Source organism: Sceloporus occidentalis, unplaced genomic scaffold, assembly GCF_023333645.1.
Source record: "Sceloporus occidentalis isolate IW3139 unplaced genomic scaffold, rSceOcc1.0.p SCAF_5, whole genome shotgun sequence".
NCBI classification, from domain to species: domain Eukaryota; kingdom Metazoa; phylum Chordata; class Lepidosauria; order Squamata; family Phrynosomatidae; genus Sceloporus; species Sceloporus occidentalis.
The window spans coordinates 185,436,396-185,461,980 of record NW_028316985.1 but is presented as its reverse complement, the minus strand read 5'-3'; the positions used below and the strand labels follow the sequence as shown (position 1 = coordinate 185,461,980).

The following is a 25,585-nucleotide window of genomic DNA, read 5'->3' as shown; positions in this document are numbered from 1 at the left end:
GTTGCCCAGGTCAGCTCAGCATAGGCAAAATCTCTTTTGAAGCTCAGGCAAGAAAATCTGTGTTGGAGTCTGGAGAATCTGTTCACCTGGAATCCCATGTCCAGTTCTGGGCATCACAATTCCTGCACGATGTGGACAAGGCGGGAGCGTGTCCAGAGGTGGGTGAGCAAAATGGTGAGAGGTCTGGAACATGAAGCCCTATGAGGAGTGACTGATGGAGCTGGGGATGTTTAGCCTGGAGAAAAGAAGGTGAAGAGGGGACATGAGAACCCTGCTTAAATACTGGAAGGGGTGCCACATCGAGGATGGAGCAAGCTTGTTTTCTGCTGCTCCAGGAACTGAAGCAATGATTCCCTGTGGGCAAGTCTTCTGCAATGACTCCTTATGGGCAAGTCTTCTGCAATGATTCCCTATGGGCAAGTCTTCTGCAATGATTCCCTATGGGCAAGTCTTCTGCAATGATTCCTTATGGGCAAGTCTTCTGTAATGATTCCCTATGGGCAAGTCTTCTGCAATGATTCCCTGTGGGCAAGTCTTCTGCAATGATTCCCTATGGGCAAGTCTTCTGCAATGATTCCTTATGGGCAAGTCTTCTGCAATGACTCCCTATGGACAAGTCTTTTGCAAATGATTCCTTATGGGCAAGTCTTCTGCAATGATTCCTTATGGGCAAGTCTTCTGCAATGATTCCCTATGGGCAAGTCTTCTGCAATGATTCCCTGTGGGCAAGTCTTCTGCAATGATTCCCTATGGGCAAGTCTTCTGCAATGATTCCTTATGGGCAAGTCTTCTGCAATGACTCCCTATGGACAAGTCTTTTGCAAATGATTCCTTATGGGCAAGTCTTCTGCAATGATTCCTTATGGGCAAGTCTTCTGCAATGATTCCCTATGGGCAAGTCTTCTGCAATGATTCCCTGTGGGCAAGTCTTCTGCAATGATTCCCTATGGGCAAGTCTTCTGCAATGACTCCCTATGGACAAGTCTTTTGCAAATGATTCCTTATGGGCAAGTCTTCTGCAATGATTCCTTATGGGCAAGTCTTCTGCAATGATTCCCTATGGGCAAGTCTTCTGCAATGATTCCTTATGGGCAAGTCTTCTGCAATGATTCCCTATGGGCAAGTCTTCTGCAATGATTCCCTGTGGGCAAGTCTTCTGCAATGATTCCTTATGGGCAAGTCTTCTGCAATGACTCCCTATGGACAAGTCTTTTGCAAATGATTCCTTATGGGCAAATCTTCTGCAATGATTCCTTATGGGCAAGTCTTCTGCAATGATTCCTTATGGGCAAGTCTTCTGCAATGATTCCCTATGGGCAAGTCTTCTGCAATGATTCCCTGTGGGCAAGTCTTCTGCAATGATTCCCTGTGGGCAAGTCTTCTGCAATGATTCCCTGTGGGCAAGTCTTCTGCAATGATTCCCTGTGGGCAAGTCTTCTGCAATGATTCCCTGTGGGCAAGTCTTCTGCAATGATTCCTTATGGGCAAGTCTTCTGCAATGATTCCCTATGGGCAAGTCTTCTGCAATGATTCCCTATGGGCAAGTCTTCTGCAATGATTCCCTATGGGCAAGTCTTCTGCAATGATTCCCTGTGGGCAAGTCTTCTGCAATGATTCCCTGTGGGCAAGTCTTCTGCAATGATTCCTTATGGGCAAGTCTTCTGCAATGATTCCCTATGGGCAAGTCTTCTGCAATGATTCCTTATGGGCAAGTCTTCTGCAATGATTCCCTATGGGCAAGTCTTCTGCAATGATTCCCTGTGGGCAAGTCTTCTGCAATGATTCCTTATGGGCAAGTCTTCTGCAATGACTCCCTATGGACAAGTCTTTTGCAAATGATTCCTTATGGGCAAATCTTCTGCAATGATTCCTTATGGGCAAGTCTTCTGCAATGATTCCTTATGGGCAAGTCTTCTGCAATGATTCCCTATGGGCAAGTCTTCTGCAATGATTCCCTGTGGGCAAGTCTTCTGCAATGATTCCCTGTGGGCAAGTCTTCTGCAATGATTCCCTGTGGGCAAGTCTTCTGCAATGATTCCCTGTGGGCAAGTCTTCTGCAATGATTCCCTGTGGGCAAGTCTTCTGCAATGATTCCTTATGGGCAAGTCTTCTGCAATGATTCCCTATGGGCAAGTCTTCTGCAATGATTCCCTATGGGCAAGTCTTCTGCAATGATTCCCTATGGGCAAGTCTTCTGCAATGATTCCCTATGGGCAAGTCTTCTGCAATGATTCCCTGTGGGCAAGTCTTCTGCAATGATTCCCTGTGGGCAAGTCTTCTGCAATGATTCCCTGTGGGCAAGTCTTCTGCAATGATTCCCTGTGGGCAAGTCTTCTGCAATGATTCCCTGTGGGCAAGTCTTCTGCAATGATTCCCTGTGGGCAAGTCTTCTGCAATGATTCCCTGTGGGCAAGTCTTCTGCAATGATTCCTTATGGGCAAGTCTTCTGCAATGATTCCCTATGGGCAAGTCTTCTGCAATGATTCCCTATGGGCAAGTCTTCTGCAATGATTCCCTATGGGCAAGTCTTCTGCAATGATTCCCTATGGGCAAGTCTTCTGCAATGATTCCCTGTGGGCAAGTCTTCTGCAATGATTCCCTGTGGGCAAGTCTTCTGCAATGATTCCCTGTGGGCAAGTCTTCTGCAATGATTCCCTGTGGGCAAGTCTTCTGCAATGATTCCTTATGGGCAAGTCTTCTGCAATGATTCCCTGTGGGCAAGTCTTCTGCAATGATTCCCTGTGGGCAAGTCTTCTGCAATGATTCCCTGTGGGCAAGTCTTCTGCAATGATTCCCTGTGGGCAAGTCTTCTGCAATGATTCCCTGTGGGCAAGTCTTCTGCAATGATTCCCTGTGGGCAAGTCTTCTGCAATGATTCCCTGTGGGCAAGTCTTCTGCAATGATTCCTTATGGGCAAGTCTTCTGCAATGATTCCCTATGGGCAAGTCTTCTGCAATGATTCCCTATGGGCAAGTCTTCTGCAATGATTCCCTGTGGGCAAGTCTTCTGCAATGATTCCCTGTGGGCAAGTCTTCTGCAATGATTCCCTGTGGGCAAGTCTTCTGCAATGATTCCCTGTGGGCAAGTCTTCTGCAATGATTCCCTGTGGGCAAGTCTTCTGCAATGATTCCTTATGGGCAAGTCTTCTGCAATGATTCCCTATGGGCAAGTCTTCTGCAATGATTCCCTATGGGCAAGTCTTCTGCAATGATTCCCTATGGGCAAGTCTTCTGCAATGATTCCCTGTGGGCAAGTCTTCTGCAATGATTCCCTGTGGGCAAGTCTTCTGCAATGATTCCTTATGGGCAAGTCTTCTGCAATGATTCCCTATGGGCAAGTCTTCTGCAATGATTCCTTATGGGCAAGTCTTCTGCAATGATTCCCTATGGGCAAGTCTTCTGCAATGATTCCCTGTGGGCAAGTCTTCTGCAATGATTCCTTATGGGCAAGTCTTCTGCAATGACTCCCTATGGACAAGTCTTTTGCAAATGATTCCTTATGGGCAAATCTTCTGCAATGATTCCTTATGGGCAAGTCTTCTGCAATGATTCCGTATGGGCAAGTCTTCTGCAATGATTCCCTATGGGCAAGTCTTCTGCAATGATTCCCTGTGGGCAAGTCTTCTGCAATGATTCCCTGTGGGCAAGTCTTCTGCAATGATTCCCTGTGGGCAAGTCTTCTGCAATGATTCCCTGTGGGCAAGTCTTCTGCAATGATTCCCTGTGGGCAAGTCTTCTGCAATGATTCCCTGTGGGCAAGTCTTCTGCAATGATTCCTTATGGGCAAGTCTTCTGCAATGACTCCCTATGGACAAGTCTTTTGCAAATGATTCCTTATGGGCAAGTCTTCTGCAATGATTCCTTATGGGCAAGTCTTCTGCAATGATTCCCTATGGGCAAGTCTTCTGCAATGATTCCCTATGGGCAAGTCTTCTGCAATGATTCCCTATGGGCAAGTCTTCTGCAATGATTCCCTATGGGCAAGTCTTCTGCAATGATTCCCTGTGGGCAAGTCTTCTGCAATGATTCCCTGTGGGCAAGTCTTCTGCAATGATTCCCTGTGGGCAAGTCTTCTGCAATGATTCCCTGTGGGCAAGTCTTCTGCAATGATTCCCTGTGGGCAAGTCTTCTGCAATGATTCCCTGTGGGCAAGTCTTCTGCAATGATTCCCTGTGGGCAAGTCTTCTGCAATGATTCCTTATGGGCAAGTCTTCTGCAATGATTCCTTATGGGCAAGTCTTCTGCAATGATTCCCTATGGGCAAGTCTTCTGCAATGATTCCCTATGGGCAAGTCTTCTGCAATGTTTCCCTATGGGCAAGTCTTCTGCAATGGCATACTGTGTGTGTGTGTGTTTTCTTTCTCTCTATCTGTGAGATTGATGCTTAACCCTTTGGCCAGAGAGAGGAGGAAGGAGCCGTGGCCCTTGCAAAGGCTGCCCACTTGGCCTCTGTCTCTGTGCGCATCATTCCCACCAAGGAAGGCTGCTTTGGGCTGCCCTTGCGCTTGGCTTTAATGCAGACCTGGGCAGACTTCGATCTTGGCAGGTTGGATTCCGCTTGGATCCCTAGAGATTAAGCCGAATAGAAATCAGTCATCATCATCATCATTATTACTCTGAGTTCTTCCTTGCAAGAAGGGGGCCGGGGCTGGGCTGGGCTGTTGGTGCACCATCATCATCCGCAGCTCCTCCTCCTTCTCCTGGTTCTGCAGCCGGAGGGAAGCCGGAGGAGGAGAAGGAGGAGGAGAGGTCAGAGGGTTTGGGCGAAGATGGCGGCTCGCAGCGCCGGCGAGGCCTTCGCCTTTTGTTCCGGCCCAGGAGCCCCGCGCAGAGCCCTCGAGGTCCGATTCATCAGCAGCGCCAAGGTGGGCACAGGCTGGCAAGGCTCCTCCGGGGGAACAAGCCCTTGCAAACCATGCAATGCCATGCAATCTTTGCAAGACACCTTCCCTTCCTCTTCCTGGGATAATAGCACAAGCCCAGCCTCCTCGGGAGGAAGCCTTTGCAAACCCCGCAATGCAATGCAATGCAATGCAATGCAGTGCAATGCAGTATGATATTTGCAAGCCTTTGCAAACCCTGCAATGCAATGCATTGCTTGCAAATCAAAGCAAGACCCTTCCTGGGTTGGAACAGCCCTGCTTTCCTTGGGAGTAAGCCTTTGCAAACCCTAGAATACAATGCAATATATTTGCAAGTCAAATCCAGACCTCCCCTTCCTCTGGCTTTAAAACAAGCCTGGCTTCCTCAGGAGTAAGCCTTTGCAAGCCTTGCAATGCAATGCAATATTTGCAAGCCAAGCCGAGACACCTTCCCTTCCTCCTGGGTTAACACAAGCCCCGCTTCCTCTAGAGTAAGCCTTGCAAGCCCTTGGGATGCAATGCAATGCAGTTGGCAATGCTGGGGGAGAAAGTGCCAGGATCTGGGGGTGCAGCCCCACTGCAGAATTGAAGGAGATCGATACCACTTTGATCGCCAGGACTGTAGGATACAGAGGCTTGGCATGTTTAGTTTGGGGAGGCATCAGAGCGAGGATCCACACTGCAGAATCAAAGCAGTTTGGCACCGCTTTAACTGCCAGGGCTGTGTATGACAGGATGCAGGCATCTGGAGTTTGGGGAGGCACTGGAACAGGGATTTAGGGGTGTAGCACCATTGCAGAGTTAAAGGAGATGGGCTCCACTTTAATTGCCAGGACTCTAGGCAACAGAATCCTGGGATTTGTAGTTTGGGGGGGGCACCAGAGCAAAGGTCTGGGGAGTGTCTCCCCACTGCAGAAATAAAGGAGATGGGTGCCGCTTTGGCTACCAGGATCCTGAGCTTTCTAGTTTCTTGGGAGGCACCAGAGCAAGGATTTAGGGGTGTAACTCCTGGCAGAATTAAAGAACATTTGGTGCTGCTTCAACTGTCGGGAGGACTCTGTGCAATAGAACCCTGGGATATGTAGTTTGCTGGAGCACCAGAGCAAGGATCTGGGGTTGCAGCCCCACTGCAGAATTCAAGCAGTTTGATGAGCGCCACAGCAGGGACGTGGGGAGGCCTCTGCGCTGCAGAATTAAGGCACTTTGGCACTGCTTTAACTTCCCTGGCTCTATCTGCTGACTGGCTTAATTTGCTGCTTACTTTGTTTTTATTGTACAATCTCCCCTCCGAACTCGCAGAGCTGAGATCCGCGACTGTGAATATCCGCGGAAGGGTGGCCTCTGCTATTTCCACTGGCACATACGCATGGGGGCATGCCCTATTCATGCCTATGGGGCTTGAATATGTGCCAGCCTCCGTTTTCATGGGGGAGGTCCGGAATGGATCCTCCGCAAAAACTGCGGGCCTACTCTATACGACTTACTATTTTAAAGATATTTTAATCACTAATGTTGTTTTAGATTGTACGCCACTTTGCAGGTTCATATTCTTTGTTCTTCTTTTTATTTTATTTGATCCTTGCTATGTAAAGTGCTGTGCAAACTTTACGGCGCTCTATAAATAAATATTAATAACAATAACAATAATACTGTCGCCCCTCCTAACTTGCAGGGGATCCGTTCTGGAACACACACCCACCCACAAGTTAGGAGAGTCGCAGATAATCAAGCCCCATTGAAATAAATGGGATGTGCTCCTGCACGTGAGCATAGGCTGTGCACCGTGGGAGCACACCCCATTCACCTCAATGGCAGGTCACCCCTCCGCAGATCTTCAAGTCTGCCAATTTCAAGTCCGCAGACTTGGAGGGCCAACCGTAATTTCTAGTTTGGGAAGTATCAGCGCAAAGCTCTGGTGGTGCAGTCGCACTGCAGAATTAAAGTAGTTTGGCACCACTTTAACTGCCACCACTCTGTCTACAGAATCCAGGTCCCAGCATGCCTTACTGTTGGCTGTGCTGGTTAGGACAGATGAGAGCTGCAGTTCAACACCACCTGGAAGGAGAATTATTGTTGTTAGCCTGTGTTGGCACTCCTGGCCCAGGTGGGCCAATGGTCTGGCTCAATGTAAGGTTCCCATGTTACTACAAAGAATCTGGAACGCATCCAGAGGAGGGTGACCAAAATGGTGGAAGGTCTGGAAGCCCCTAAGCCCATCTCTCCGTGTGCCCTCCAAAATGACTTTACATGCCAGAGAGGGTACATGTGGCATAGGTTCGCCACCAAGGACCTAGAAGTTCCTAGGCAAAACACTTCTCTAGACATTTGTAGGACCCCTGTCATGAGTCTGTGATCAACCTCTGGCAGATGTTGACCACAGAGTTGCACCAGATAACCTGGACATTCCTAGGGAGGTGTTCTCTCACCCAGGCATCCAGACTATCAGACTAGGAACTGAGCTCTGTAGGACTTCATAGTTGTAACCAGCACTTTGAATGCTCTGCAACCTTCCTCCCTCTTCCCACCACCACCCTCCATTAAATTTTAATTTTATTACCTCTTTCTCTTTATTTTTTGAAGGGGAAAGGACTCTTTGCAACCCGGAATATCCAGAAAGGGGAAACGATTTTTGTCGAGAAGCCGGTGGTGGCAGCCCAGTTCCTCTGGAACGCCCTTTATAAATACAGAGGTAAGGAGATTTGTGAAGACACAATGTGTATACTTCTCCACCTGCTTGTAACATCTTTATACAGGTTGGGTATCCTTCATCCGAAAAGCCAAAATGCTCCAAAATTGGGAACATTTTCAGCGCAGACGTGATGCTTCAAGGTGGCAAGTGACGCTCTTGCTAGTTGGAAGCAGGAAGGTAGCAGGGTCCCTGGAGATCTGTATTACATTTTATTTTTTCCCAGTGATGCTGGAGAGAGATGCAAGGATCTGTCAAATGGCAGGAGGCAAGGATTCGCACCCTGCACTGTTCTTGGAATTCCTGCCATTTCACAGCTCTTCATATCTCTCTCCAGCCTCACAAATCTAGAAGACTTTATTCTTGACATTTCGCCAGCATCTGTGGTTGGCATCTTCAGAGAATGCTGTTACTATGGATGCCAGGCATGAAAGCCTTCGACTTCACACAGTTTCTTGACTTTGGAATGGTAATAGAGCATTTTGGTGTTTAGTTTTTTGTGGGTTTTTCGGGCGATTTGACCATGTTCTATAAGAGTTTAATCCTGACATTTCGCCAGCATCTGTGGCTGGCCTTCGACTTCACATTTTGGTGTTTTGCATTTTTAAAAAAATGAATCAAATTCAAGAATCCATACAATTCTGTCTGAGATGGTTTTTCCTTCAAGGGTCTCTTTTTCCCATTCCAGCTTGTGACCACTGTTTGCGAGCGCTGGAGACGGCAGAAGAAAATGCTCAACGGCTGCTTGGGAGATTTCAAGTCCTTCCTCATCCAGAGCAGTGTGGCATCCGGAAAGACCTCCACCAGCATTGTCCCAGCTGCCAGGTAAGGAAGGGGCTTTATTCCCCTTTACAGTACAACTGAGGGATAATCTTCCCTCTAGGTAAATGAAGGGTTAATGAATCATAGAGTTGGAAGAAACCGCAAGGGCCATCCAGTCCAACCCCCTTCTGCCATGCTAGAAATCTCAATCAAAGCATCCTCGACAGATGGCCATCCAGCCTCTGCTTAAAGACGTCTAAGGAAGGAGACTCCACTACACTCTGAGGGAAGTGTTGGTATAAGTTGCCTTTATTGGGTTCAGCATCACGAAGGAGCCACAGGTCATGAGCGCCAACTGTGCAGCGAAATGGCCAGTTGGGCAGAAGCATAAATCTTCAAGATCCTGTCCAGCGGAGGTTATAAGGCCCATGAGGCAGGGAGATGGACAAAGGGATACTTGGGGACCAGAGCTATCTGTTCCACCTCAACGCGGTTGAGACTGGACAAAACATTGCACACTCCTAGCTGGTTCCCATGTACATCAGTGACTCCAAAACCCATCTGTAGTCATGAGTAGTTGGGAATGTTTAGTTTAGCCATGTCAGGGTTTGTTTTCATTTTGTGACCTTGGCTAAAAACAGCCTAGACCAGTGGTTCCCAGCCTTGTCTTTGGACTTCACCTCCCATCATTGCAGACGGTTGTTGGCCAAGTTGGCTGAGGGTTCTGGCATCTGAAATCAAATACAAATGGAGGGCTGAAGGTTGGTCCTCTAGATGTTTTGCACTTCATCTCCTAGAATTCCTGACTGTTGACCATGTTGACTGAGGCTTCTGAGATGTGAAGTCCAAAAGATATGGAGGACTATTCTGTAACTTCTAAATGTGTCTGAAGGGAGAAGCCATTCATGTCAGATATATCCTTATGCTAATGTAGATTTCTAAATTAATCAATCAAATATATGATCGCCACATCTACTCTATGGGACACGTGAAGCTTTCATACACACTCTCCCCAGTATCATAAGATCCTTAGATAGCTCTCAGTAAAATCAGCTACAGGGGGGAAATGGTTTCTAGGTCATTTCCATTACATTATTTAAATCTGTTGAAGCAGTTTAATGTTTAAAACATAAATGCTCTTTGAAGAACAGGTCTTGGGAGCTAGAGAAATTTAGCTTGGAGAACCACATTCATCCACCCCAGTGTTTCAGCAATAACCAATAATGGAAATCCAAAAATACAGGTTGAGTCTCCCTTATCCAAAATGCTTGCGACCAGAAGTGTTTTGGATTTCAGATTTTTTTCTCTGATTTTGGAATGTTTGCATATACATAATGGCAGCCTTAGGGTTGCCATCAATGGGAAACGACTTGAAGACGTGCAACAACAACAACGAGATATTTGGAGGTGGAACCCAAGTCGAAACATGAAATTCATATATGTTTCATATACACCTTATACGCATAGCCTGCAGGTAGTTTTATGACAACATTCTTAATAATTGTGTGCATGAGACAAAGTTTATGTACACTGAATCATCAGGAAGGAAAAGTGTCGCTATCTCAACCATCCGTGTGGACAATTTTGGATTATTTCAGATTTTGGCATCCCTGATAAGGGATACCTGACTTGTATTGGACTCAGGAGGCCTTTTGTCCGATCCAACATAGCTGTTCTTAGGTTCACCCAAATTCTTCCTTGTTCTCAAGGTGACGTATTGCAGTGCAGAGTGCCGGCAAGCTGCATGGGAACAGTACCACCAAGTTTTGTGCCTGGGACCCTCTGGCCAGGATCCCAACCACCCGCTCAACAAACTGCAAGAGGCATGGAGGTAAGTGTGTTTGGATGCCACGCAGTTCCAGAACCTTCCTTCCCATTTGGGGCTGCCAGAGCCAATGTTTTAGGGCTTAGTTGGAAATGAAGCTGCAGCTTTCAGCCAAGTTGCAGATTGCAGACTTATTTACTGATTAAAATATTTGGTTGCATAGGTAGTCATATGCCTTCAATTTAAACCTGTTTCAAGTTGACTCTCCTAGAGTTTTTGTTTTGTTTTGTTTTTTGGCAAGGTTTATTTGAAGGAGGCTTGCCATTGCCTTCCTCTGAGGCTGAGGGATTTGCCCATAGATTTCCATGGCTGATGGGGGGATTCGGACACTGATCTTCCAAAGTCCAGGGCTGCTGATAGACTATAGAATTAATGCAATTGGACCCCACATTAACTGCCTATACCAGGACTGCCAGCGTAGACTAGCAGCAACAACTATCCTTCCAGGTGTTGTTGGACTGCAAGTCCCATCAGCCCTAACCAGCACAGCTAGGAGTAAGGCATGTTGGGAGCTGGAGTGGTACAACATCTGGAGGACCACAAAATTCTCACTTCTGAATTATACCTTGAATGCCTTCAGACTGGTCCGCTAAAATCAGATCCGTTGGCACTGCAGAAATAAATGCAGTTTGACACTGCTTGAACGGCCATGACTCAGTGCTACGTAATTCTGGGATTTGTAGTTTTTTGAGATATTTAGCCTTCTCTGTCAGAGGACTCTGGTGCCCCAACAAACTACAAATCTGAGGATTCCATAGGATATCGCCATGGCAGTTAACATAGTGTAAATTTGCATTAATTCTACAGTGTGGCAACGTCCAACGTTTAACATTTCCCACTAAGTCAACCTGGCTCCCAAAAAAGAGTTATATTCACCTTATTTTATGGGAGTTCAGGATGGTGGGCAAGTATAATTGTTAATTATCATCATCAACAACTATTATATCTGCCCTTCTTTCCAATCTCTGCAGCCTATTTAACCCATTTCATAGAATTTAGAGCAGACTAGAAACATGTTCAACAACTTAGCAAGTAAGAATCTGCTCAAAAGGGTGCAAGCAATTTAAAACCATGTATCTGCACATTTTGGAAGAAAGACTTTAATAAAAAGCCATGTTTTAACTTGGCACCTCTGTTAGTGCCAATCTGCAAATTAAAACCATGTATACAGTGGAGCCTTCCCTTACATGGGGATCCATTTCAGGCACCCCACCCACCCCCGGTGTAATGCAAATACCACCTAAGCTCAAGTCCCATTTGATAGAATGGGGCTTGTGCTTGTGGCGACGTGGTGTGCGTGCACCATTCAGTGAATAACAGTGCGGGTTCTGCGTAAACCAGAAGCCACATAGTATGGAGTGAGTGCGCTGTATGTAAATTTTGGAAGAAAGTACTGTATGTAATAAAAAGCCATGTTTTAACTTGGTGCCGCTGTTGAGTGCCAAGCAGCCCTTGCTTCAGGAAAGAGATTGACTGAAATGTAGGTTTGGTCAAATATGGGTACGGTGCACCTGCGTTATACGTGGGTGCGTTTTACGTGGCTTCCAGCATACGCTGGAAGGAGGGGTGGCACGCGCCAGAAGGAAACAATGGTACGTGTTCCTGTGGTATGCGCCCTGTGTGCCATCGCCGCACTGTGGCGGGCACAAGCCCCCTTCATTTGAGGCTTGAGCATCTGCATTTTCCCCCTTACTTGGGGGGGGGGGGTCTGGAACGGATCCCTCACATAAGGGAAGGGACGACTGTAGTATGAAAATAAACTTCTTCTTTCTTTTTGGCCAGGAACATCCATTACCCACCCGAGACTTCAAGCATCATGCTGATGGCCCGGATGGTTGCGACCATCAAACAGGTGTGTAGCTGCTAAAGGTTGGTAAAATGGTATGGACTGGCCATCAGTAAAACCGACTGATGGCCAGTCAGCCTAGGAAACAGCCATGACCTAAGACCAAAGGCTTAGGACTACTCTTAGAATTATGTCCAATTCTGGTCACTGCAAATCAAAAAGGATATTGAGAAGCTGGAGAGTGTCCAGAGGAGGGTGACCAAAATGGAGAAAGGTCTAGAAACCACCAAGTCCTGTGAAAAGCAGCTTAGGGAGCTGGCTATCTTTAGCCTGGAGAAGAGCTGGTTAAGAGGGGATATGATAGCTATGTTTAAATATTTGAAGAGATGTGATATTGGGGGTGGAGGAAGCTTCTTTTCTGCTGCGCCAGAGATTAGGACATGGAGCAACAGATTCAAACTACAGGTGAAGAGATTCCACCTAGATATTAGGAAGAACTTGATATTAAGAGCTGTGGAACATGATGCCTTGGAGAATAGTGGAGTCTCCAAAGAAGCATCTTCCACTATTGAATAGCTCCTACCCAGATCTTTCATTCTTTTGGGTCGCCTTCAAACAGGCCTTCAATCATAGCCTCGGATTCAGATGCGGAGTATATGCCCTCTACAAGTCAACAAGTTAAATCTGAATTCCCTGGTGGACCACATTTGACAGCTTCTAATCAAATGCATTTTCAAGGTCTTGCCTTCTGCACAACCTCCAGTCAACAGCACCTTTCTCGCTGCTTCTCTGGTTTCCAAGGAAGAAACAGGAGGAGATATAGTTGGCTGCAACCTTGCAAGCCCTCAGCAGATTAGACAGGGTAAGGGGAAGTAAAGACAGTGTTGACATTTTTAATTTTGCTTTCTTCCAGGCTAAGGACAAAGACTGGTGGATCAAACTCTTTGCTCAGTTCTGCAGCAAAACAGCCAACGAAGAAGAGGAAATCGTCCACAAGCTCTTGGGAGACAAGTTTAAGGTCAGAGTCGCCCACGGAAACATAGATCAGGTTTGGTGATGTGGTCCTTTTCCTGCCTGCCTATGGAATTCAGGGATTTGTAGTTTTAAAAGATCTTTGGCCTTCTCTGCCGAAGAGTGGTGCCTCATTGTTGTTGTGTGCCTCCACCTAATTTTTTGACTCATGGTGACCCTAAGGTGAACCTATCACAGAGTTTTCTTGGCAAGGTTTATTCAGAAGGGGGTTGCCATTGCCTTCCCCTGAGGCTGAGAGAATGTGACTTGCCCAAGGTCACCCAGTGGGTTTTTATACTTGAATGGGGAGCTTGAAACCTGATCTCCAAATTGGTAATCCAACACTCAAACTACTGTGCCATCTTGGCTCACAACCACCAGACTACAAATCCCAGGAGTTTGTAGAATGGGACCAGGCAGTTAAAGTGATGTCAAACTGCATTATTTCTACAGTGTAGATGCACCCTAAGAAGTCCTTTATCTATACACTATATAGCACTTGTCATTTTCTTATCACTGTATAGTGCTGACTGATCTTTTCCTCTTTGGGGGCCACCATTGGTTTCTTTCCAGGGCCAGCTGGAAGTCCTGCGTGTGCTTTTCACGGAAGCCCTTTATGATGACCATGTTGGCAGGGTAAGTCCCAACACTTCTGCATTTTTGCATGACATTTTTGCCTTTGTCATGGGAAGGGAAGCAGTTAGGTCAAACATGGCGTTCTTTAGCATGGGCTGGAATAGATATCCTCAGGAAACGTCTTGTGGCTGCCAGTTGTGGGAATGGAGGGAGACACAGTTTTGAGTTGGCAGTGAGTCACAAAACCCACAAAATGATCTGGAGCCTGTCCCTTTCTCACAGTCTGGATTAATTCATTGGGAGCTGTGAGAACAACATAAAATATTTATAGGTTAATTCATTACAAGCGTTTGTTTAGCACCTACCAGCCTCTCGGCTCCTGACAAAAGTCTAAACATTGTCTAAAAACAGATTAAAAACAATTTTAAGAAACACACAGTTAAAACACAAAAGCCACAAGGAGGTGGAGAAATGGGTATTGTCTCTTTTTTATTACATTACTTTTATTAAACATAAACACAACCACAGACACACATATATATATCTAAAACAAGCATGCGTAAACAACACAAAAACTACAAACCCATCTAGACAACAAAATAAAAGTAGACAATACTTATATTACTGACTTCTCATCCCTAATTGATGGGTATGTGCCACTATTACTACACTCCCTTCAGATGATAATATATTTATGCTTCTGTGACATGTAAACTCTGTTTATTTTGCAAAACCTAAAACGGATGTATGCCCCCAATGGGACTGCAAAAAGTATTAAACTGTTCCCAATCTTAAAGGTTTTTAAAGATTTGTCCTTAATATTGTCAATGTACCAATTTCAGCGAGGAGAATTATTTTCATCAGTCAGTCTTCTTGTGTTGTGATGGTGAACCTTTTACTGAGCGAGTGCCCAAACTGCAACCCAGACCCCACTTATTTATTGCAAAGTGCCACATCCCTCTGGCTTTCTAGTAAGAAACTGGCAAACTCTGTGCTAGGGAGACAGCATGTGTGCCCACAGAGAGGGCTCTGAGTGCCACCTCTGGCATGCGTGCCATAGGTTCGCCATCACTGGAATAACAGCATCCTTCCATCCTTGGGCATACATTATTATTGCTGCTGTAATCATACATTGTAGAATCCTTCCATATTTCTTCTCAACGGATCATTTAGCATTCCCAACCAAAAGTCTCTGGTTTCAGCTGTATTTAAAGTTTAAAAATATCATCCGACATTAAGTGTATTTGAGTCCAGGATTTCTGCACTTCATCACAAGTTCACAACATTTGGTTAAAAAATCCCTGTGTTCTGTTTACATTTCCAACATTTATTTGAACTATTTAAAAAAAAATTAATATCCTGCCCAGCATTAGCCGCTCTAATAGCCTTTAGGGCTGAAGGGCAGGGTATAAATACCATAATATAAATACATACATACATACCAGCAACACATCTTATGGAAGTTCTCCCTCAAATCATAACTCAAAGCAAGTTTTAAACTCTTTATCCTCATCTTTTTCCAAGTATATATGGAAGAAAGGAGATGTGTGTATGTGACACATACAGAAGAAAGATATAAAATATAGAATTTAAGGACTCATCTAATAGTCTATTGTAAGCATTTTGCCAGTGTTCAGAGCCCGCAGTGGCAGTTGTGTGGCATCCCTCGAACTCAGCACGCTTCTTTTGCAACTACTGTAGGTGTGTTGGATAAGACAAAGGGCCCACTAGGTTGATGCGTGTGACATTCTTTTTCCTTTGCTGTCTTCTCTCAACAGTGGTTTTCTCCTGAAGGCTTCCGGTCGCTGTTTGCCCTGGTAGGTACCAATGGCCAAGGGATAGGAACCAGGTAAGTGGTGGAGTAGTTCTGGCAAAGGGGTGAGTCTCTCTGAATCCGCATGGCTTCTCTAGAGTGGATGATGGGTTAGAAACTGTACTCCATCCCTCCTCCACTGACTCGCCTTGCATGCAGTTCTTGGTCACCAAGGGCGATCAGGCTATTGGGGAAAAAGAAGGGTGTCCTATGTTTCTTTCACACTACGCTGTTGTAGTTCTTTGATACCATTTTAACAACATTGGTTGATTATTGTTTAATGTTTGTCCTGCCTTTTCCTCAACGTGAGACCCACAGCAGCTAACAGTATCAGATTAAGACAAAATCCCCATGCTCAGTCACGGTCTGAAAGTACTACAGAGTCCCCGTCCCCCCATTATCCATGATACTGCTTTCTGTGGTTTCAGTTCCCTGCAGTCAGTCACAGTCCAAAAGTATTACAGATGCAGGGTTCTGGACCATGGTGGATAATGGGGTGCAGCTGTACAATTAAGGATTACTTGACCGTAAATAATGAACCCTACCTTACATCTCTCTTATTCCTGATTGATGACTCTCACTCTGACCTATCATACATTCCAGCTTTTTCAAACATTCAAACATTCAGCCAGTCACACTCAGTCCCATCATTCTGTACTGTCACCAGCCCAACAGATCTTTGTTGTTGCATGCCTTCATGCCATTTCCAATTTATGGCAAATTTAAGGTGACCCTCTCATGATGTTTTTTGGGGCTGAGACTGTGTGACCTGTCCAAGGTCACCCATTGGGTTTCCATGGCCAAGCAGGGAATTGAACCCTGGGCTCCAGAGCCGTTGTCCAACACACGCACTATGTCACATTGGCTTTACATTTTTAATATACTGCACATACATGCCCATATTATATAGTTATTTTTCTAGTGAATATGACAACTGTTCCACCCCCCAAAAAGTCCATAACATCACATTTGGAACTGCAGAGTCAACCTGAAGATGGGGTCCCAGTGATTTAAAGTGGTATCCAAGTGCTATAACATGAAAGAGACTCAACAGTACCAAAGAAATGCCAAATGTTTGAGATAGGATTTGAGGAAGGGGCTCTTCCTTTCTTCCCTCAACCCAGCTCTTGCTTTTTGCTTTTCTCCAGCTCTCTGAGCCAGTGGGTCCATGCCTGTGATGCCTTAGAGCTTCCTCCACGGGAGCGGGAGCAGTTAGACGCCTTCATAGACCAGCTCTACAAGGACATTGAGAAAGGTGGGTGAGCCACAGGATCTCAAGGTGACTTCATTGGTAGGCACTATTGTGAGATCCCTGGGTGGGAGGATGCTCTTGGGTTTATTATTTTTTATGGTGGTGTGTGGCATTGGGAAGGGGAAATACATGTTCTCCATGCCAATCTGCTGATAGAAAGGAAAAACACAGCTATCTAAAGAAATGCATTCAAATATTTGAGGAAGTCATGCCTGAACTCTCCCTAGAAGCCAAGACGACAAAACTGAGGCTGTCATACTTTGGACATGTCATGAAAAGACAAGACACACTAGAAAAGACAATAATGCTTGGGAAGGTAGAAGGCAGCAGGAAAAGGGGAGAACCACAGTCCAGATGGATAAACTCAATTATTATTATTATTATTATTATTATTATTATTATTATTATTATTATTATTTCTGTCCTGCCTCTCCAATAGGATCAAGGCTGTTTACATTAGTAAAACCACATACACAATAAAACAATCCCACAACCCCCTCTTCCTTAAAATAAACTACAAATTACAATACATCAAACTTTTAATAAATACAATTAATATCATGAAATCAATAAGACAGTCATTGATTATCTGGGAAGCTATGGCTGCCCTGAGTCTACAAGACTGATGACAGGGGGACTTGGAGAGTTTTAATTTATAGAATTGCCATATGTCAAAGAGAACTAGTATGGTGTCATTTGAGCATTGGACTAAGACTCTGGAGAACAGGGATCTAACCCCCACTTGGCCATGAAATCCACTGGGTGACCCTGGCAAGTCACATAACTCTCAGCCTCAAATAATGACAATGCTAAACCCCCTCTGAACAAATCTTGCCAAGAAACCCCTGTAGAGTCACCATAAGTCAGAAACGACTTGAAGGCTCACAACAGCATAAGTCAAAATTGACTTGACAGCAAGTAACAACAACAACTTTTGCTGGATTGGAGTTCTCTGTTTAAGGACAAGTGGTGTCATTCAGCCAGTTCACATTGGTTTGCCTCTCCACATTTGTGGCTTGTGACTTTTGTGGATTTGATTATTCACAGATTTTATTAATATGTTCTCTCTAGGAATATCTAGGTCCTCCAGCATAACTCTGTGGTCAACTTTAGCCAAAAGTCACACTAAAGGACCTGGAGATTTCTAGAGAGGGCACTCCACTAGGCATTTGTAGCCTCTCCAGAGAAATTCTGTGGTCAATGTGGCAGGTGTTGACCGCAGGGTTGCACTGGAGGACCTAGAGATTCCTAGGGAGATGTTCTCTCAGGTAAAAACATAGTGTTTTTTGTTATTTGCGGTCCTTCCACATTCACGGGGTTCTGTGCCAGATGAGTGTAGTGGAAAGAGGATAGGGAAGGATTGTGGGGGAGAGTTTCTGTCCAGCACGGTTTCTGCCAAGGGGCTGGTGGAAACACAACCACACCAACTCCTGGTAACCCAAAAGGAGGGCAGCAAACCTCTCCAAGTGAAGAGAGACTGAAGTCACACATTTGGGCAATTCAAAAAAAATTAGAACCAGTTCTTCATTACAGATTGTATCTTCCTTTCTGGGTATTTTTGAATTTTGGAGTATTTGCATATACATAATGAGAGATCCTGGAGATGGAACCCATGTCTAAATATGACATTCATTTATGTTTCATTTACACCTTCTACACATATACTTCAAGCTAAACAACATCTAAAATCCACAAAACAGCAATACCACTATGCCCCAAATGCCCAAAATACATGATGTATCTTCATTGGCCAGCTAAACGCCAGTAAATACCTTTATGGGACCACCAAAATGCACAACATACATTGTGTATTTTGTGCATTTTGGTTGGCTGATAAAGGTATCTCTGTTTTGTGGATTTTGGAAGTTTTTGTACTTTGCTGTATGACGAACACAGCTACCACTGGATATGCTACATGAGCTGAAGGTAGTTTAATGCCAAATTTTTTTTTAGTAACTTTGTGTGTGAAACAAGGCTTGTGTACATTGAACTATTAGGAGCAAAGTTGTCATTCTCAGCCACCAATGCGCACAATTCTGAATTTTGGAATATTTCAAAATCTGAATAATGGACACTCAACTTGTATTTTAAATGGCACCACTGGTAAGCACTGCTGTGCCAGATGTATGGTGGTTCTTTGTAAGTGATTAATTGAACATATATATAAATAAAATGTATATATTTTAAAAGCCTCTATTGCTCCTTTCTCTCTCCCATTTTCTTTTGGATTTAGAGACAGGGGAATTCCTGAATTGCGAAGGGTCTGGTCTCTACGTATTGCAGAGCTGCTGTAAGTAACAGAGGGGAAACAAACCAGCCAGTCCAGGGGGACTCTAGCTCCTTATCTGGAAGTGATCACCAGGGATTTGCTTCTTGAACTTGAGGGTGTAAGTCAGCTCCTTTTGCGTTCCAGGTAACCACAGCTGCATCCCTAATGCTGAGACCTCATTCCCAGAGAACAATTTCCTCCTGCACTTGACAGCTTTGGAAGACATCAGGCCAGGAGAGGTGAGAAGCAATGGTGTTGCCGGCCAAAACATAATGAGAGAAGGTGCCTGTGCAAACCAATGGCATGTGTGTCTTTACAAATAGCATATTTTTATTTATTCTGATGTGGAACACATGCTCTCCTATCCAGGAGAAGGGGTCTGATCCATATCAGCTTAGCTTCAGGAGTGACATAGCATCAACTGCTCCCAGGTGATACAACCAGACCTGCGATGTGGGTTGAATTGAAAGCCCCTCCAAAAGATGCATTTCAGATTGGACTACAAATGAACATGTGGAATGCATCTATCTGCGTGTTGTAGCAGTTTGATGTTACTATAACTCCTGTGGCTTCATCCTAAGGAATCTTGGGATTTGTAGTTTGGGAAAGTCTTGGGGTTTATCTACACTGGTAAAAGACGCCATGCTCACCCCGAAGCTGGTGCTGGCAGTCCTGACGATATACGGCTAATTCCAGGGAGGATCTGTGTTTTTCCTATCTTTTACACAACTAAGCAAATTTGGGGGGAATCCTGATGTTTCCTAGAAAACACAGGGTGACCTTGGATTCTTTTGGCATGTGGACAGCTGGATCAGGTCCGATGCAGCCTGATCTAGTTGTCCATATACCAAGAGCTGTGCAATCCCCTTTGCTTATACTGAGCAGGGGTAAGGAAAAGGGGGTGGCCTGTTTTTGGAGCTGCCAAACTGCTTCCTTGTGGGCAGATGCTCAGTGTAAAGCCTTAGTAGGACAGAAACAGGCACCTGGGCTCCATGTTCTCACATATCTGGGTGCCTTTTTCTGTCCTGAGCAGAAGTGGAGGCAAGCCGGGAAGGCTTTACACAGAGCTTCTGCCTGCGAGAAAACAACAGCGGCCGCTCTGAAAACGGATGAGCCAGTGGGGCCGATGTGTCATTGGCCTGGCTGGCGCAATGATGGATTCATTGCCATAGTGCATGTGGTCACCATCGTGGTCAGCTTGAGACTGGCCAAAAGCATAGTGCTCCAGAGTGGCCCTGGATTAAGTGGCTGGTGTAAATGCATCCTTGGAAGCTGGAGAAGATTAAAAGGGGTAGCAAGAGAGCTCTTGTCTACTCCTTTGAATTACAGCTTCCATAGTTCCCAGAAAAGATTGATTAAATTGGGGTTCCTTTGAGAATATGCCTAAATATCATAAAGGCACCAGATCCTGTCTGATCTTGGAAGCCAAGCAGGGTCAGCCCTGGTTAGTATTTGGATGAGAGTCCAGCAAGAAACGCCAGGTGCTGTAGGCTATATATAAGCAGAAGAAACTGGTAAAACAACCTCTGAAGATTCCTTGCCTAAGAAAACGAGTGAAATTCATGGGGTCACTATAAGTTGACAGGCACAGACACGCACACCTTTGAGGGTACGTGTGGTATATTTCGGAAACAATGCAGTTTCACACAGCTTGGCTCAATGCTGTGGAATTCTGGGATTTGTAGTTTTGTGAGGTTTTAGCCTTCTCTGTCAACAAGCTCTTGTCGCAGCAAACCCAGGATTCCATAGCACTTTGCCAATGACTGTTAAAAGTGGTGTCAAACTGCATTAATTCTGCAGTACAGACGCAGCCCTAGTTTGCTGGTATGGTTGGTATTTCTTAACTTCCTTCTCCCTGCAGCTTACTTTTCCCATAACAGTACATGACTAGATAACCATCAACCCAAACATTGTGTTCTTGTGATGTTTTACCAGTTAAAAGCAGGATGGGGTGTGGGGACTTTTCATTTGCATCCAAGGCATGCTTTCATCTACAGACCTGGTCTGACATGCTGAGGCCTCTTTTATGCTGGGGGGTTGGATCAGAGGTTCTCTTTATCTTCTCAATGGAATCTTTAAAATACCTTTTCCTGTAAAAGGAGACTTTCAGGGGGTGACAGAAGGGGGCATGCAGATCGTCATGAGAAATGATCAGGTTTGCCTGCCATCTCTGTAATCACTTAGTAAACCAGGGAACACCTCTGCTTAATTTTTAAAGCACAGCTGCACTTTCAACCTGTGCCATTGTTTTTATTTCCAAACAGGAGATCTGTATCAGCTACTTAGACTGTTGCCAACGGGAGCGGAGTCGGCACAGCCGACACAAGACGCTCCGGTAAGAGGAACGACATGGGTTTGGGGAAATGGTGTGGCTTGGCTTTGAATTCACCATTGCTGTTTATTTTGGTGGGTGTACTTATGTAGACAGGGTAACATTTGTGTATGTCAGGCGTGGAAAGAGTGCAGCCTCCATGCAAGCCACCAAGGCTGTCCCTGTAGCCCCTAGAAATTTCCGAAGCCCTCCGTGGTTTTTATTTTTAGAGGCTAAAAGCCAGGAAAAATCACATCCAGTAATGGCTGATGGCTCCCATATCCATGGAGATACACAGGCACACACAAACATGTAACATGCTAAAAACTGAAGGTGAAGGGGACATTCCCAAGGGGGCTACCATGCTTCCCCCTTCCCTTTTCAAAGGAAGCAAGAAACCTGGTTGTGATAAAGAGAATACGTTTATTAACAAATGCGTTCCAGTTTCCTCTTGCAGCACTTGGAAGTAGAAAGAGCGAGAAAGACTCCTCTGTGATTCCCAGCACAGTTTTTCCACAACATTTTCAGAAAAAGGATACGGAACTCTGTATTTCCAAATCCCTTCCAGATGTTTTGGACTTCAGCCACTAGAATTCCTGATCGTTGGCCAAACTGGCTAGGGCTTCTGGGAATTGCAGTCCGAAACACCTAGAGGGCCAAAGTTTGGGAAACACTGCAGTCTGGAACATGTTGTCATGGCTCTCTTGACATGCACAGATAACCAATAGGGTAAGCAGAGGATGACCATATACCAGGTTTTATAGCTTCTCTTGAAGCATTTTAAACCCTGGCTGGTATCCTGTTGAGAAGTTACATTCAACTTACAATTGCGTAAGATTGAATTGTACCATTGCACAATGTTCATGCTCTCAAAAGGAGAGTGGAGACCTACCCCATCAGGACCATTGCAGAAGCCTAGCCAGTAGCATAGGCTTTATATAACTACACAATATGTCTCAATGTGCAACTTGTCCCATTGTGCAATGGAAACCCCTGTTGTGCCACACAACATTTTTCTCAGTACCATTGTGCATCATCACATTTTACTAGCATGGCTGTGTGTCATGTCAGTGACAGAACTCGCATCATCGTAAAGTTATGCATCTTGGCCTATGCATATAAATATTAAGAAGGGAGTCTGCTCAGGTGATTTTCAGGGAGTTCTAGGCTTTAGGGGCAGCAAGACACGTAACTTTCCTTCTCCCCTTCCCTGCCTGCAGGTAGAACAAGTTTTTACAGTATAAGGCAGCTTGCTCCTTGCAGCTCCAGTGGCAGGTTTGGTTTTTAATTGTTGGATTTTACCTTTATACTGTTTAGTCCTTTTTTAAGGGGGAGATGTTATGTATATGCTGAGATATTTTAATCTTTATACGCTGCTTTGATAGTTTTGACAAAAAGGCGGGATAGAAATAAAAGTTCTATTATTTATTTTTTATCAGGTGCTGAATGTTGCCACTTGCCTGCCGTGGGTTGGAGTGTTGGGCTGAATGAGTATAGCTTCACTTGCTTGTTAGTTGCTGGCCTGCAATGTGTTAAATGATAGGACATACAGTCGTTTGTTAATTGGTAAAACTGTTGGCCACATTGCTTTGTGTTTAACAAGCAGGTGAAAAAGGAGTTGAGGCTCGATCCAAGATCAGTCTCTTGAAAACAGCTGAAGTGAGAGAAGGAAGAGACTCCCATGGGAAAGGGGAAGAAAATGGTTAGAGCCTTGGACTAGGGCTTTGGAGGCCATGTAGAGCCACTGGATGACCTTGGGCAAGTCACACTCTCTCAGCCTCAGAGGATGGCAATGATGAATGCCCTGTGAAGATAGGTTTGCCTTAGGGTCAACTATAAGTTGGGAAGACTTGAAGGCACACAACAACAATATGCTTTAACTAGGCATTGCTAATGCTTGCTGGTTAGTTCTGAACACAAATGTCTATGGAGAACATCTATAGTTTTCTGAATAAAGGTTTTCTGTCATTTCACCACTGAAGCTGAGATTTCTGAACAAAAGAGTTCATGTATATGACACTGTCTTGGTGCACATTGGTTTCTAACGTGGCATATGTACACCTCTAATTTATCTCCTGAGACGTCGCCATGACTTTCTTCTCTCCTGTCTTCTCCCCAGGGAAAACTACCTGTTTGTTTGCTCCTGCCCCAAGTGCCTGGCTCAAACCGACGATCCAGATGTGACCTCAGAAGAGGAAGAAGAGGAGGAGGAAGAGGAAGAAGCCGAAGGAGAACCGGAGGATGCAGAGCTGGAGGATGAGATGACGGACGTTTGATCGCCAGGGGCCCAGAAAGCAGGGCTGGATGGGGCCCTTCTCGGAGGGAGGTCGTGATGTGCATTTCGGAAGGGGTTCTTGAACCCATGCCAGGTTGAGCTGGCAATGCAGAGAAGGTCTGAGATTTCACAGAGACCTGTTTGAGAGCTTGAACCTTTCATCTGATCAAGCTCAAAAGCAAGGGCTGGGGTTTTCACATTTGCCACATGGGATTCCACCCCCCAATGCAACATGCTGTGATGTGGGAAAGAATGCACCCCCCCCTTCCCGCCAGTTTCCCCCTACATTCCTGGTACAGTAAATGATTTGTAACACAAGTGGTTGTACTTGTTTCTAGGTTTTTTTGGGGGGGGGGTGTATGAGGGGGAGGGCTTGGAACAGGGTGGGATTGTTGCTTTCACTTAAGTGCATACTTAGTGTGGATTTGTGTACGCATGCTGGTGATTGGAAAGAGTTGGATGCTGCAAGAGGCCACTCTGAATCTGGAAAATGTGCAGCCCTCCAGAAGTGAATACATCTCCCCGCGTCCTTTACCATCTGTCAGGGATGGCCATCTGTCGGGGATGCTTTGATTTGGATTTCCTGCATGGCAGGGGGTTGGACTGGATGGCCCTTGCGGTCTCTTCCAACTCTATTATTCTATGATTCTACCATGCTGGCTGGGGCTGATGGGAGTTGCAGCCAAACCACATGTAGAGGGCCACATGACTCTGACCCCTTTTCTGAAGAAATAGGGAAGCCAAGTCCTTGTGCACTTCATGGCTTTGTGCAAAAACATACAGTGGGCCCTTGGTATCTGCTCTGGTTTGGTTCCAGATGCCAAAATCTGCAGATGTTCAAGTCCCATTAGATATAATGGCATAATGAAAAGATGCCCATTATATAAAATGGCAAAAAAAACAATATTTGATTTGGAATTTATATTACTTTTGAATATTTGCAACCTGTGGATAGTTGAATCTGTGGATGATAAAATCCATGGATACAGAGGGCCGACTGTATGTGGCAGGAATCCTAATGGTATTGTCTACATGCATGTTTCACTATGTAGCTGGGCATTTTCATTCAATGCAAAAGAACTGTATTCAGTTCAGCCTACAAGCATGTACTAAAGATACTGTTTGGCCCCTAATGACTGGTATGTCAAGACAGGTTTTGCATCTGGATTGATTCTCTCTTCTTGCTCAGAATATTTCTACACTGCAGAATAATATGAGTTTCATATTTGGTCTCCTCCTATGGAATCATGTTTTTTTTAGTTACAAAGTTATATAATTATAGAGTTGGAAGAGACCCTAAAGGCCATCCAGTCCAACCCCATTCTGCCATGCAGGAACTCACAATGAAAGCACTTCCAACAGATCTGTTAAAAGACCTCCAAAGGAGACCCCACTACACTCCGAGGAAGGAGTGTGTTCCACTGTCAAACAGCTCTTACTGTCAAGAAGTTCCTCCTAATGTTGAGGTGGAATCTCTTTTCCTGGAGTTTGCTTCCATTGCTCAATGTCCCATTCTTTGAAGCAGCAGAAGACAAGCTTGCTCCATCCTCAATATGACATCCCTTCAAATATTTAAACAGGGCTATTGTATCACCTCTTAACCTTCTCTTCCCCAGGTTAAACATACCCAGCTCCCTAAGTCTCTTCTCATAGGGCTTTATGGTTTCCAGACCCTTCACCATTTTGGCCACCCTCGTTGGATACGCTCCAGCTTCTTAATGTCCATTTTGAACTGTGATGCCCAGAACTGGACACAGTATTATCCAGGTAGGGCCAGACCAAAGCAGAATAGAATGACACTATTACTTCCCTTGATCTAGACACTATACTTGTATTGATACAGCTTAGAATTGCATTGACTTTTTTCGCTGCTGTTTCACACTGTTGACTTGTGCTCAGCTTCTGGTCTACTAAGACTCCTAGATCCTGCTTTTCGTGTACTGTGTCAGGCCAGGTGTCTTCCATCCTATATGCATTTCATTTTTTTCTGCCTAAGTGAAGTACCTTACATTTCTCTGTGTTGAAATTCATTTTGTTAGTTTTGGCCCAGCATTCTCATCTATTCAGGTCATTTTGAATTTTGATCCTGTCCTCCTCATTTGGTGTCATCTGCAAATTTGATAAACATGCCCCCTATTCCTTGATCCAAGTCATTGAT

At 45.1% G+C, this 25,585-nt stretch overlaps 1 protein-coding gene across 1 annotated transcript; it reads left to right on the top strand.

Annotated features, from left to right (window-relative positions):
- The first annotated feature begins 4,715 nt into the window (after window positions 1–4,715).
- Window positions 4,716–23,733, top strand: SMYD5 (SMYD family member 5). The gene is made up of 13 exons (XM_089526410.1): window positions 4,716–4,864; window positions 7,442–7,550; window positions 8,236–8,372; window positions 10,019–10,140; window positions 11,917–11,986; window positions 12,834–12,938; window positions 13,505–13,567; window positions 15,286–15,356; window positions 16,469–16,575; window positions 18,806–18,862; window positions 18,986–19,080; window positions 21,106–21,176; window positions 23,272–23,733. Exons 1-13 carry the CDS (start codon window positions 4,769–4,771, stop codon window positions 23,426–23,428), a joined length of 1,260 nt encoding a protein of 419 aa, XP_089382536.1. The 5' UTR covers window positions 4,716–4,768; the 3' UTR covers window positions 23,429–23,733.
- Window positions 23,734–25,585: the final 1,852 nt, after the last annotated feature.